Genomic DNA, 14,519 nt, shown 5'->3' with positions numbered 1-14,519 from the left:
ATACTAGGGAGAAGAGATTGAGCCCCACCTCAGCACAACCTCCTTTCAGGGAGATATAGAGAGCAATGAGGTCTCCTCTCAGCTTCCTCTTCTCCAAACTAACCACCTCCAGTTCCCTCAGCTGCTCCTCATAAAACTTATTCTCTAGGCCCTTCACCAGCTTAGTTGCTCTTCTTTGCACCTGTTCCAGCACCTCAGAGTCTTTCTTGCACTGAGGTACCCAAAACTGAACACAGTATTCAAGATGTGTCCTCATCACTGCCAAGTGCAGGGGGCAATCACTTCCCTGCTCCTGCTGACCACAATATGATACAAGCATTCATAGATGGCCCTTCTGATATTCAGTACCACGGGCTCAGAGTTGTTCAAGAGCCTTATTCCAGCAGATATACCCTCTAGATACATTCACTGCCAACTCCAAAGAAAAGGAATCCTGTTGCTTTGCTGGGGGCTCCTTTGCCTCTCTGCACATAGCTGTGCAGCTGAATTTCTTTTCATAGAAAACTTTTAGAAGCCTTCTTCAGAAATTTCATAGCAGGAAAAGGCTGCACTGACAGAAATGGCCACAACAACCCCATGCAGAGATACAGGCTGGGGTCAGAGTGGCTGGAGAGCAGCCAGACAGAGAGGGATCTGGGGGTGCTGATTGATACCCACCTGAACATGAGCCAGCAGTGTGCCCAGGTGGCCAAGAGAGCCAGTGGCATCCTGGCCTGCATCAGGAATGGTGTGGTCAGCAGGAGCAGGGAGGTCATTCTGCCCCTGTACTCTGCACTGCTTAGACCACACCTTGAGTCCTGTGTTCAGTTCTGGGCCCCCCAGTTTAGGAGGGACATTGAGATGCTTGAGCATGTCCAGAGAAGGGCAACGAGGCTGGGGAGAGGCCTTGAGCACAGCCCTACGAGGAGAGGCTGAGGGAGCTGGGATTGGTTAGCCTGGAGAAGAGGAGGCTCAGGGGAGACCTTATTGCTGTCTACAGCTACCTGAGGGGTGGTTGTGGCCAGGAGGAGGTTGCTCTCTTCTCTCAGGTGGCCAGCACCAGAACAAGAGGACACAGCCTCAAGCTGCACCAGGGGAAATTTAGGCTGGAGGTGAGGAGAAAGTTCTTCCCTGAGAGAGTCATTGGACACTGGAATGGGCTGCCCGGGGAGGTGGTGGAGTCGCCGTCCCTGGAGCTGTTCAAGGCAGGATTGGACGTGGCACTTGGTGCCATGGTCTGGCCTTGAGCTCTGTGGTAAAGGGTTGGACTTGATGATCTGTGAGGTCTCTTCCAACCTTGGTGATACTGTGAACCCTTTACACCACAAACTCAAGGTCAAAACTGTCTGGTTTAAGCTAAAAAACAAACCAGAGGAATTGCACTTTCCCAGCATTACCAATTACTTTGGATCCAGCAATTAAGCTGCCTTCTTTTTAGCACAACAAGCAGTAGCAGTAAACACAGTAATTGGCACTTGCCTGAAACTTTTGCTCATGAAACATGAGTCTGAGCAGAAAGCAGTGCATGTGCCTGCAGGTGATTTAGCCCTGCAGGGCAAATCCTGAGAATATATGTTAAAATTAACTTTTACAAGCTAAAATGTTACAGCTTCAAACACAGACAGTGTTCACAGCTGCTTTTTTATATTGCCATTTTTCTGACTGTTGGAAATTTATCATAGTTAAGTATCTAATTTATTGGTTAGTTGGCCTCACTTCATAGAATCAACCAGGTTGGAAGAGACCTTCAAGATCATCCAGGCCAACCTAGCACCCAGCTCTAACCAATCAACCAGATCATGGCACTAAGTGCCTCAGCCAGGCTTTGCTTCAACACCTCCAGGAATGGTGACTCCACCACCTCCCTGGGCAGCCCATTCCAATGCCAATCACTCTCTCTGACAACAACTTCCTAACAACATCCAGCCTAGACCTCCCCTGGCACAACTTGAGACTGTGTCCCCTTGTTCTGTTGCTGCTTGCCTGGGAGAAGAGCCCAACCCCACCTGGCTACAGCCTCCCTTCAGGTAGTTGTAGAGAGCAATGAGGTCTGCCCTGAGCCTCCTCTTCTGCAGGCTGCACACCCCCAGCTCCTTCAGCCTAGAGCAGGCTGACCAGAGCCTCAGCCAGCCTGGCCTTAAACACCTCCAGCGATAGGGCCTCAACCACCTCCCTGGGCAACCCATTCCAGGCTCATCCAGCATTCTCATGCTCAACAACTTCCTCCTCACCTCCAGTCGGAACCTACCCATCTCCAGCTGTGCTCCATTCCCCCCAGTCCTGTCACTCCCTGACAGCCTCAGAAGTCCCTCCCCAGCTTTTTTGTAGCCCCCTTCAGATCCTGGAAGGCCACAAGAAGGTCACCTGGGAGCCTCCTCTGCTCCAGCCTGCACAGCCCCAACTCTTTCAGTCTGTGCTCACAGCAGAGCTGCTGCAGCCCTCTGAGCATCCCAGTGGCCCTTCTCTGGACACACTCCAGTATCTCCACAGCCCTCTTGTAATGAGGGCTCCAGAACTGGATGCAGTACTCCAGGTGGGGTCTCAGCAGAGAGCAGTAGAGGGGGAGAATCACCTCCCTGGCTCTGCTGGCCACACTTCTCCTGATGCAACCCAGACTCTGGTTGTCCCTCCAGGCTGCAAGTGCACACTGCTGGCTCATGTTGAGCTTCTTGTCCACCAGCACCCCCAAGTCCCTCTCCTCAGGGCTGCTCTCCAGCCCCTCCCTGCCCAGCCTGCATTTGTGCTTGGCATTGCCCTGACCCAGATGCAGGACCTTGCACTTGGTCTTGTTGCACCTCCTGAGCTTGGCTTGTGCCCACCTCTGCAGCCTCTCCAGGTCCCTCTGGATGCACCCCTGCCCTTCAGCCTGTCTGCTGCACCACACAGCTTGGTGTGCTCAGCAAACTTGCTGAGGCTGCACTCAATGCCTCTGTCAATGGCACTGATAAAGATGTTCTGTATGCACAGCAGCAAAATTTCCCTATTTCCAGTTTAAACATCTCCCAACCCTTTAATTTTAGTTTACTTTTTCTTCTGCAAAGAAAATCTTACCTTTCAAATGAAAGCTTTTAGCTCAAACAGCTCTTCTGTGAAGGAACCTGCAGCACACCTCCTCTTCAAACTTCACTTGCACAGCATGAGCAGGACAAACTACCTCATGATAAATACAGCTGGATGGGGAGAAGTAGGTAATCCAGGCATTCTAGATTGAATGTTTTCCTATGCCTGTGGCAGCCAAATTAATGCAACCCTTGGGAAGGCTCAAGGAGCTCCTCAAAGCATTAGGTTTTCCCTCCTCACTGGAAGTGGCTGGGCTGGCACAACCTCATCCAGCTCAGGTGGGATATAGGTCATTATACTAGGGACTCTTATTTACAGGTGTTCCTTAAATAACTTCTTGCCTAACTGGGAACAGCTGTTTCTTGTTCAGCTGATAGCAGGCACCTGGGTACCTCCCAGTGGGGTACAGAGAGCAGAAAGCACATAGCATCAGGAGGGGTCTATGTATCTTACCTTTGCAGTTATATTCATCATGGCACTAAATCATGCAGTCCAAGTCAATATAAAGAGTTGACTATTGCTCAAAGGTCATGCTACACAAGAAGCTCTTTTTTATCAGCTTTTTTTTCCCACTGAAGTAAGAGCTGTTAAGCCAGCTCCTTCTGCAGAACACACACCTGCACACACACACAAATAAAAGTATGTCTTGGCACAGATAACCCACAGGGAACCAGGAAAATGTTAGCACCTTTAGAACAGTTTTGTTTTCCTAGACTCTCTGTGCACCTCAGAAAGGAGCACAGCATCACAAAGGTCCTTCCTGCTGTTTGCAATATGCAAATGCTAGAAGAAATTAATTTCCCAGGGGCACCACCTCTGGTATGATAGAGGCTTCTACTGATCCAGCATCCAAACCACGAGCAGCAGGTGACAAACTCAGCAAACAGCTCCTGCTGCAAGACACACAGCCTCTAGGAAGGCTTGGGCATGCCCATCCTTTACAGGATAAGGAGTGGCCCAGAGAGGAGGCTGACCTACTTGCAGAGTTCCCAGGATAATCCAGCTCCCATTAGATTCATGGGTGTATTTGTAGCAGTAATTCTAAGTGCTGCTTCAAATCCAGGTCTTCAAGGAAAAGGTTAGGAAGAAATATCCACTCAAAATTTCCTGTTATCCATCAAGTGAACAATGGAAGTCCCACCACCCTTCTACCACAACAGAGCTTTTGCCCTCTTTTGGACACCTTCTAAGCCCTTACTTTTCACAAAGGCTTTTCCAAAGGTCTTTTGACAAGGGCTTGCAGTGATAAGACAAGGGGGAATGGCTTTAAGATGGAAGAGAAGAGGTTTAGATTGGATATTAGGGAGAAACTATTTAGAGTGAGGGTGATGAGATACAGGACAGTTTGCTCAGGGAAGTTGTGGATGCTCCCTTCCTGAAAGTGTTCAAGGCCAAGTTGGAGGAGGCCTTGAGAAACCTGGTCTAGTGGGAAGTATCCATGCCTATGGAGAGGAAATTGGAACTAGATGATCTTTAAGCTCCCTCCCAACCCAAACTATTCTATCACTCTATGAAACCAGATGATCTTTAAGCTCCCTCCCAACCCAAACCATTCTATCACTCTATGAAACCAGATGATCTTTAAGCTCCCTCCCAACCCAAACCATTCTATGATGCTATGAAACCAGATGATCTTTAAGCTCCCTCCCAACCCAAACCATTCTATGACTCTATGAAACCAGATGATCTTTAAGCTCCCTCCCAACCCAAACCATTCTATGACTCTATGAAACCAGATGATCTTTAAGCTCCCTCCCAACCCAAACCATTCTATGATGCTATGAAACCAGATGATCTTTAAGCTCCCTCCCAACCCAAACCATTCTATGATGCTATGAAACCAGATGATCTTTAAGCTCCCTCCCAACCCAAACCATTCTATGATGCTATGAAACCAGATGATCTTTAAGCTCCCTCCCAACCCAAACCATTCTATGATGCTATGAAACCAGATGATCTTTAAGCTCCCTCCCAACCCAAACCATTCTATGATGCTATGAAACCAGATGATCTTTAAGCTCCCTCCCAACCCAACCCATTCTATGATGCTATGAAACCAGGTGATCTTTAAGCTCCCTCCCAACCCAAACCATTCTATGATGCTATGAAACTAGGTGATCTTTAAGCTCCCTCCCAACCCAAACCATTCTATGACTCTATGAAACCAGATGATCTCTAAGCTCCCTCTCAACCCAAACCATTCTATGACTCTATGAAACCAGATGATCTTTAAGCTCCCTCCCAACCCAAACCATTCTATGACTCTATGAAACCAGGTGATCTTTAAGCTCCCTCCCAACCCAAACCATTCTATGATGCTATGAAACCAGATGATCTTTAAGCTCCCTCCCAACCCAAACCATTCTATGATTCTATGATTCCATGATTCCTTGTCTCTCCAAGGCTAGCCAGATTTTACAACTCATGTACCCCAAATGCCTTCTCTCTCTGGTTAGGTTCTTAGTCCCTAAGGGCATTAACAAGCTGAGATAAAGGAGCCTGCTGTCCTAATTTCATTAGACAATCAAAATAGCAATAGACTGAGAGATAGCCATGTGGTCTAGGTGAGTGGAAAAGGAGCAAAAGCAGTAAACAGCACAACAAAACCAGAATGGATTGCTGAAGCACTACTGTATCTGGCAGGACCTTGCACAGGGCTTCATGCTGGCATTTTAGTCTAGACAGGAGTGTGACTTAATGGGGTAAGGATTGGCCCAGCAAACCTCAGTTTATTAATGAACTTTTCTGCCTTGTGATGGGTGTGGGTTTAGGTGACTGTTGGCTCCTAGCTGCCATTGCATCTCTCACTTTGAATCCTGACGTTCTGCACCGTGTTGTTCCCAAGGATCAGGATTTCCAGAAGGACTATGCTGGGATCTTTCATTTCCAGGTACCAATTTGATCAGAATATTGAGAATAAAAGAGGAAAAGGTTAGTATTTAGCTATACCTATTATTTTTTCATGCGTGTTTGGCACTAAATATTCAGGAATTACAGTGTGTAAGTGAAGTAGGTAGTGAAGAAGGAAAGAGAAGAAGAGAATTAAGTGATGTTAAATGCTACCTGCTCACTGGGTGGGCTTTGCTGTCATACAGTTAACAAGACACTGGTGAGTTACACAGGTTTTGTAAACTGAGCCAATTGCCTAGTTCTGAGTCAGAGAAGTAAATAATCACTTTAAGTAATCCCCTCTCATTTCCCTCAGTCTTCTGCCTAATTGTGCATCAAGCATGCACCATTCTAGCCACAAGAAGGGCTGGAAGGAGGAACCAGGAAATTCCAGACCTGTCAGCCTGACCTCAGTACCAGGCAAGGGCATGGAATAGGTCATCTTGAGTGCCATCACAAGGCACCTACAGCATGTTGGTTCATTTTTTTGTCTAGGAGTGCCATGGTCTAGTTGACTGGCTAAGGCTGGGTGTTAAGTTAGACTGGAGGATCTTGGAGGTCTTGGAGGTCTCTTCCAACCTGTTTGATTCTGTGATTCTATGGTTCTATGATTATGTTGTCTGAGTCAAGCTAAATTCTGTCACTACTGACTGTAGAGAGTGAGTTCAGGCTGATGAAATTCCCTCCCCCTCCATCTTTCAGTTCTCTTCCCTTCCCTTGGCTTTGCTTGGATTTCTTTGCTTGCAATCTCAGTACTCTGGAATTCAGCCAACCTGCTTCTAGAGGTGGGCTCAGGTGTGTATAGGGTTAACACTCCAGGTGATGGTATACGAGGTGTAAGCACTATGGATTCACCCTGCATTACTGAAGGAGGTTTTGGTAAGGACAGATGTTATAAAGCATGCTCCTATCCCTTCCACCAGCTCATCTCAGCAGAGGGGTTACTGTGTGAATTATCTTCTTTACTTTCAGACTGCATTGAATTCTGGAGTTAAGTGCTCAGGACAAAAAACAGTGAGCAGGAGCAATGTTTCACACAATTCCCAGTGTTCTCAGAAGGGATTACTACTATTGAATGCTGCCCCTTTATGTGACCTCTCCTTGCAATACTGTCACAGCTTTTGGGTTTGGTTAGCTGGGATATGGGTTTTTTAGTTGGTTGGTTGGGTTTGGTTTGGTTTGCTGTTGGTTGGTTGAGGTTTGTTTGTTTTGTTTAGTTGGGGTTTTGGTTTGATTTTGTTTGTTTGCTTGCTTTCTACAGTGGATTGGTGCTTAAAAGAGTAGACAAGAGAAGATACAAAGCTGGTGAAGGGCCTGGAACACAAACCCTATGAGGAGAGGCTGAGGGAGCTGGGGGTGTGCAGCCTGCAGAAGAGGAGGCTCAGGGCAGACCTCATTGCTGTCTACAACTACCTGAAGGGAGGCTGTAGCCAGGTGGGGGTGGCCTCTTCTGCCAGGCAACCAGCAGCAGAACAAGGGGACACAGCCTCAAGTTGTGCCAGGGGAGGTCTAGGCTGGATGTTAGGAGGAAGTTGTTGGCAGAGAGAGTGATTGGCATTGGAATGGGCTGCCCAGGGAGGTGGTGGAGTCACCATCCCTGGAGGTGTTGAAGCCAAGCCTGGCTGAGGCACTTAGTGCCATGGTCTAGTTAACTGGATGGGACTGGGTGATAGGTTGGGCTGGATGATGTTGGAGGTCTCTTCCAACCTGGTTGATTCTATGATTCTATGATCCTGGCTACATGTTAGCTCTCTGGACTCTCCACCACATAAGCTCTGCATGGAACACAGTGTTCCTTCCAGATGTTACATGGAGCAGGTTGCTGTTAATACTACCTACCAGCACAAGTTAGTACAGCACTAAGAGGCAAGCTCAGTGCTTCACAGGGATGAGAAATGTTTGCCTGTGTTTCAGGGGAAATGGAACCTTACAGTGATTTATCAAGAGGAAGGTGATGACAGGCGAAGGAGTAGGAAGCTGATAGCATGGAGATACTATGTGCATATCAGCCCTCACCATCTTTTCTTCTCTTCTTTTCATCAGTTCTGGCAGTATGGTGAGTGGATGGACGTTGTGGTGGATGACAGGCTGCCCACCAAGAATGGGAAGCTGGTTTTTGTGCACTCAGAAGAAGGCAACGAGTTCTGGAGCGCGCTGCTGGAGAAGGCCTATGCCAAGTATGCTCTGAGTGTGCAGAAGCTCAAATGGTTGTGGTGTTAGGCAAAAAGTGCTTTGCTGAATGTGATGGTTTGGGTGTTCCCTACCCCCCCACTTTGTAAATCACCCAGACTAGGCTCACCAGCTCTGGAAATTGAATGAAGCTTTACATTTACAGCTTAGCACAAGATACAGGCAGGTATTTACAATATAGAAAGTTATAGACAGAAATACACAAGGTAAAAGGTGATACAGAAACACAGCAGCCCTCCCAGAAACCTGAGTCCCCAGGAGGGGCTCCCAACCACCCTTCCATCTTTTTTCCTTTTTCCTTTTTGCCTTTCCAGAGAAGGGCAACAAAGCTGGTGAGGGGCCTGGAGCACAAATCCTATGAGGAGAGGTTGAGGGAGCTGGGGGTGTGCAGCCTGCAGCAGAGGAGGCTGAGGGCAGAGCTCATTGCTGGCTACAACTACCTGAAGGGGCATTGTAGCCAGGTGGGGGGTGGCCTCTTCTCCCAGGTAACCAGCAATAGAACAAGGGGACACAGTCTCAAGTTGTGCCAGGGTAGGTATAGGCTGGATGTTAGGAAGAAGTTCTTCACAGAGAGAGTGATTGGCATTGGAATGGGCTGCCCAGGGAGGTGGTGGAGGCACTGTCCTTGGGGGTCTTCAAGAAAAGCCTGGCTGAGGCACTTAGTGCCATGGTCTGGTTGATTGGCTAGGGCTGGGTGCTAGGTTGGACTGGATGATCTTGGAGGTCTCTTCCAACCTAGTTGATTCTATGATTCCACCCCTCTCCCTTACCCCAGATCTTGCCTTATGCCCAAGGAAGATTGGAGGGTCAGCCAGGGGCATTAGGAAGCAGGTGGATTAATCCCAGAGATGGCAGGTTAGGTTAGAGAGAGATACAGCCCAAAGCCCTTACAGACAGCAACTGTGTTATCTATATTTACATTCTTGTTATGCATCTCAGCAAGCCTATGAGTGCAGCAGACATGACCACTCTTTGCTTTTCACAGCCTCTCAGCAAAACATTCTAGCTAGCTTCAGACTAGCACACTGAAATGCAGCCTTCATCCCAACTAGTATTTCCAGTCTCCTCTAGGTCCATAACTGGGATTCCAAATGGTCTGTTCCAAGGTGTGGGACTTGATGATCTATGAGGTCTCTTCCAACATTGGTGATACTGTGAAACTGTGAATACAAGAAGAAGAGATGTAAAAGAGAAAAATAATGAGCTCTGTACAGAGCATTTGACCTTCATTCCCACAGCCTCAGGGCACTGGCCATGGGGGGAGGACAGCTAGTGGGACACCTGGCCCAGGGGAAAAAAGGAGACATGAAGAATGCTGAAGGCTGGGCTGCACATGGTCTGGATTTTGTGAATGCAGTGTTTGTGTGGTGGTATAGAATGAGTCACTGTGAGGTGATAGGGGAACAGGGACTCTTGGCACATGGCTGACACTGGTCACACTGCTGCTGCTGACACTTGGCTCACACAAGTCTCACACGTGCACTCATGTGGAATAAAGGGCACCTGCTTCAGCCCAAAGGTGGTCATTGCATTTGTCTGATTACAGTATCACAGTATCATCAGGGTTGGAAGAGACCTCACAGATCATCAAGTCCAACCCTTTACCACAGAGCTCAAGGCTAGACCAAGTGGTGGAGACTGTGGGCAATAACAGAATGGTACAGAGACACCAAGGGACTTTACTTCTGATGCTCTAGGTCATTCTGATGGCAGACAGACTGAGAGTCTAGACTTATACTAAACATGCACTAACAATACACTGAGTTATAAACCCTCCTTTTGCAGTGCCAATGCTTACAGGAGAAGGTGGCCCCTTATGTAGCTTGTCATGTCTCTCATAGGTTGAATGGCTCCTATGAAGCTCTCACAGGAGGCTCCACTATGGAGGGCTTTGAAGATTTTACTGGAGGCATCTCTGAATGCTATCTGCTGAGAAAGGCTCCTTCAAACCTGTACCAAATAATCCAGAAGGCTCTGAGAGCTGGGTCACTCCTTGGCTGCTCCATTGATGTAAGAGACTTTCATCACTTTCCTCTGGTCCATATGTAACAAAAGCTCAGACTGATGCCAGGCATAGGTAGAGAGGTCTGAAGTAGAAGCAAACTGCAACTTATGGAAGGCTTTTATTGATTTCAGTTATCAAAACTCAGGACAGGGTTATAAATAACCAAGTCTTGTTATATCTCCCTTTCCCCAAGGCACCCTGTGATACTTAGCACCATGGACTGGGGATTGGTTTTCCTGAGCTCCACTTTCATTGTCTGAGTAGTTTTTCTCATTTGAAGCTTGTGTAATTTCAGCTCCAGACACTCAGCAGTGAGAAACCAACTCTGAGACATTTTGCTGTAACCTGGAGTCTGATTTTGGCTTTGGGTTTCATTGCTAAAGATTATTGACAGCTGTAATGCAAACTATCTCAAGTTACAGATCATGTTTGTAGATGGTTTGGAAACTTCATGCCTTTCACATCCTGTTTCAGTATCTCCTTTGGAATCCTGGTTCATGGCATCCAGGATTACTGAAGCTCAAGCTTTGATATGCTGGATCTCAAGCAAGGCAGGCTAGAGCTTAGATCACATGAACATGTCTTTGCAGGTGACTGGGTCTGTAAATTGAGCTGGGAGTTTGATTTAATTTCAGATTTCATTGTACATCCTTGAATTTCTGCTGTGCTACGACTGCATATTTAGGAACATGAATCAGTGGAGGTGCACTTTTACTGTGGGTCTCACCTGCATTTAATACACTTTGCATCAGGAATATTGATATTCACCATGCATACCTCTTTGGATATCTTCCCCCATATTAATTTGCTCATGAAAGCTGAGCTCAGGCACAATCTAGTCAGACCTAAACGTGTACACTTTTATTGACCCAGATAACTACTGCATCTGAAATAGAAGCAATCACAAGTCTGAAACTGGTGAAGGGACACGCTTACTCTGTCACTGGAGCAGAAGAGGTAAGCCAGCCTTTCCAAGGCCATCACACAAACCAGCTTGAGGGTGCAATGCTGCAGTGCCTTCAACTCTTTCATGTCTTTCTGTGACTGACCAGACAAAAATGTTATTAACTTATGCACTCTCTTACAGACAAAAGAAAGTTCCTTTAATACTTAGTCAGGTCAGCAGTGCTATACTGGTAGTTCTACAGTGTACTGTGCTCTACTGACAGACTGGAATACAAAGCAGAAAGGTGGCTCAAGCTGTTGCTGAAATGGAGTGTGTGGAATGGAGAATCAGGAGAGGAGGCAGCAGTTTCCCCATGTGTTCATGCTGCATGAGCTGATGGGGAAGGAGTAAAAGCCTCTTCATGAACAGTACTGTTAGTCTCACCTTCATAGTGAGCCCTAGATCCTTCTGCTCCTCTAAAACTGGAATCATTACAGATGTGTTCATGCCAAATAACTTCTTCCCAACCTGGCTGTGTTGTTTGACATTTCCTGCTTTCAAGGGTGGGGAAATTCTGCTGGTTTGTAGCTGATGTTTTTCCTTGCAGGTTGCTGTCATTACAGTAAATGGGGAGTGCTGCAGCTAATGGCTCACTCGGTGGCACAGGATGATGTAAAATAAGGGTGGAAGGCATCTAGATGTCTTTTACCTATTGCAGTTTGTAACAGACTGCATCACTCAAGTGCAAATTGTGTTTTACCCTGTCTGTAAGCAATTGCCCTGTGATGATTGGAGTAATGGGAGAGCTCAGGCTCTGCTTGTTGTGGATCTTTTAGGTCTGTTACCGAGGACGGCCAGAGAAACTAGTGAGGCTTAGAAATCCCTGGGGTGAAGTGGAATGGACTGGAGCTTGGAGTGATAAGTAGGTTTTTCTATGCTACTTCTTCTCTCTCTTCAGTGGGTTTTGGTGTGTTTAAAAAAGATTAAATTGGGACTATGCAGTTAATCCAATCACAGAGAACATTTAGGAGAGATACTAAATCAGTTGGAATAAGCCACTATTAATTTATTAGCAAGGTTAGATATTGATCCACTCTGCCCAGCAGACATTCTTCCCTGCTTCAGGAAGAGCTTTCTGAGAGAGAACAACCCACCTTTGAATGGTGAGCAGGCCAATGCAAGCCATACCCACGTCATTTGCAAGGCAGCTTTTCTCAGATTGGCAGCACCAGGACCTTAGCAGAAGGTCTTTGAGACCTTGAGAGGGCTTTAAGCTAGGTTTGAGGGGGCTAGGGGATGGAGCCAGGCTCTTCACACAGGAAGGTGAGGGTGGGAAGCCAGAGTCAGGGGCAAAATCAGCAGCACAGCTGAAGTGCATGTATGCTAATGCACATAGTATGGGCAACAAGCAGGACAAGGGAGGTTATTCTGCTCCTGTACTCTGCACTGGTCAGGCCACACCTTGAGTGCTGTGTCCAGCTCTGGGCTCCTCAAATCAAGGGAGATGTTGAGGTGCTGGAAGGTGTCCAGAGAAGGGTGACAAGGCTGGTGGAAGGCCTGGAGCACAAAGCCTATGAGGAGAGGCTGAGGGAGCTGGGGGTGTGCAGCCTGGAGAAGAGGAGGCTCAGGGGTGATCTTATTGCTGTCTACAGCTGCCTGAAGGGAGGCTGTAGCCAGGTGGGTTTGGTCTCTTCTCCCAGGCAACCAGCAACAGAACAAGGGGACACAGTCTCAAGTTGTGCTGGGGGAGGTCTAGGCTGGATGTTAGGAGGAAGTTGTTGGCAGAGAGAGTGATTGGCATTGGAATGGGCTGCCCAGGGAGGTGGTGGAGTCACCATCCCTGGAGGTGTTGAAGCCAAGCCTGGCTGAGGCACTTAGTGCCATGGTCTGGTTGACTGGCTAGGGCTGGGTGCTAGGTTGGCCTGGATGATCTTGGAGGTCTCTTCCAACCTGGTTGATTCTATGATTCTATGATAAGCTGGAAGCCTTGGTGCAACAGGAAGGTTATGATGTGGTTGCCCTCACAGAAACATGGTGGGATGCATCACACAACTGGAATGCTACAATGATTGGGTACAGGCTTTACAGGAAAGACAGGAGAGGGAGAAGGAGTGGAGGGGTGGCCCTGTGTGTTTGGGAAGCCTTTGACACAATGGAGCTTGTAACTAATTGTGATGGTTTGGGTGTTCCCCACCCCCCCACACTTCAGAAATCACCCAGACTAGACTCAGCCAGCTCTGGGAATGTGAATGAAGCTTTTATTTACAGCTAGCACAATAGACAAGCAGAGATTTACAGTATATACAGTTATAGACAGGAATAGACAAGGTAAAAGGTAATACAGAAACACAACAGCCCTCCCAGAAACCTGAGTCCCCAGGAGGGGCTCTCAACCACCCCTGCACCTTCCCCCTACCCCTCTCAACCTTACCGCAGTCCCAAGGAAGAATGGAGGCTGGGCCAGGGGGTTAGGAAGCAAAGTGAGTTAGCCCAAAAGTGAGGGTGAGGTTAGGGAGATGCAGCTCAGCCAGCAGCCCAAGTGAGAGTGATGCCCACTGAGAGTGGTTATCTAATGTCTTCATTTCTTGTTCCTATACATCTCAGCAAGCCTGTGAGTGAAGTAGACATCACCACTGGTTTCCTTTTGCAGCCTATATTCTAGTTCTACTCACCAAAACATTCTAGCCTGCTTCAAACTAGCACACTAATGATGAGAGGCTTGAATGCCTATGGGTAAAACTCAGAGGGCAGACCAGTAGGAATGACATACTGGTTGGAGCCTGTTACAGGCCACCCAACCAGGGAGAGGAGGTAGCTTCTATAAACAACTGCAAGACTCTTCAAGACTGCCAGCTCTTGTTCTTGCAGGGGACTTCAGCCTGCCAGATATCTGCTGGGAACCCAACACAGCAGAGAGATGACAGTCTAGAAGGTTGTTAGAGAGTATCACAGTATCATCAGGGTTGGAAGAGACCTCACAGATCATCAAGTCCAACCCTTTACCACAGAGCTCAAGGCCAGACCATGGCACCAAGTGCCACATCCAATCCTGCCTTGAACAGCCCCAGGGACGGCGACTCCACCACCTCCCCGGGCAGCCCATTCCAGTGTCCAATGACTCTCTCAGGGAAGAACTTTCTCCTCACCTCCAGCCTAAATTTCCCCTGGCACAGCCTGAGGCTGTGTCCTCTTGTTCTGGTGCTGGCCACCTGAGAGAAGAGAGCAACCTCCTCCTGGCCACAACCTCCCCTCAGGTAGTTGTAGACAGCAATAAGCTCACCCCTGAGCCTCCTCTTCTCCAGGCTAACCAACCCCAGCTCCCTCAGCCTCTCCTCGTAGGGCTGTGCTCAAGGCCTCTCCCCAGCCTCGTCGCCCTTCTCTGGACATGCTCAAGCATCTCAAGGTCCCTCCTAAACTGGGGGGCCCAGAACTGAACACAGCACTCAAGGTGAGGTCTAAGCAGTGCAGAGCACAGGGGCAGAATGACCTCCCTGCTCCTGCTGGCCACAC

The 14,519-nt window shown here is 48.0% G+C and overlaps 1 protein-coding gene across 1 annotated transcript in view; it reads left to right on the top strand.

Annotated features, from left to right (window-relative positions):
* The window catches only part of CAPN8 (calpain 8), a 53,166-nt gene that overhangs the window by 8,603 nt on the left and 30,044 nt on the right, over nt 1-14,519 (top strand). The window contains exons 3-7 of the mRNA XM_064164568.1: nt 5,811-5,929; nt 7,972-8,105; nt 9,960-10,128; nt 10,997-11,080; nt 11,846-11,931. Coding sequence (XP_064020638.1) covers nt 5,811-5,929; nt 7,972-8,105; nt 9,960-10,128; nt 10,997-11,080; nt 11,846-11,931 — 592 coding nt within the window. The remainder of the gene's footprint in view (nt 1-5,810; nt 5,930-7,971; nt 8,106-9,959; nt 10,129-10,996; nt 11,081-11,845; nt 11,932-14,519) is intronic.

This window comes from Pogoniulus pusillus, chromosome 25, assembly GCF_015220805.1.
Source record: "Pogoniulus pusillus isolate bPogPus1 chromosome 25, bPogPus1.pri, whole genome shotgun sequence".
NCBI classification, from domain to species: Eukaryota; Metazoa; Chordata; class Aves; order Piciformes; family Lybiidae; genus Pogoniulus; species Pogoniulus pusillus.
Note: the sequence above shows the minus strand (reverse complement) of the source record. Positions and strands in the feature narration are given on the sequence as shown.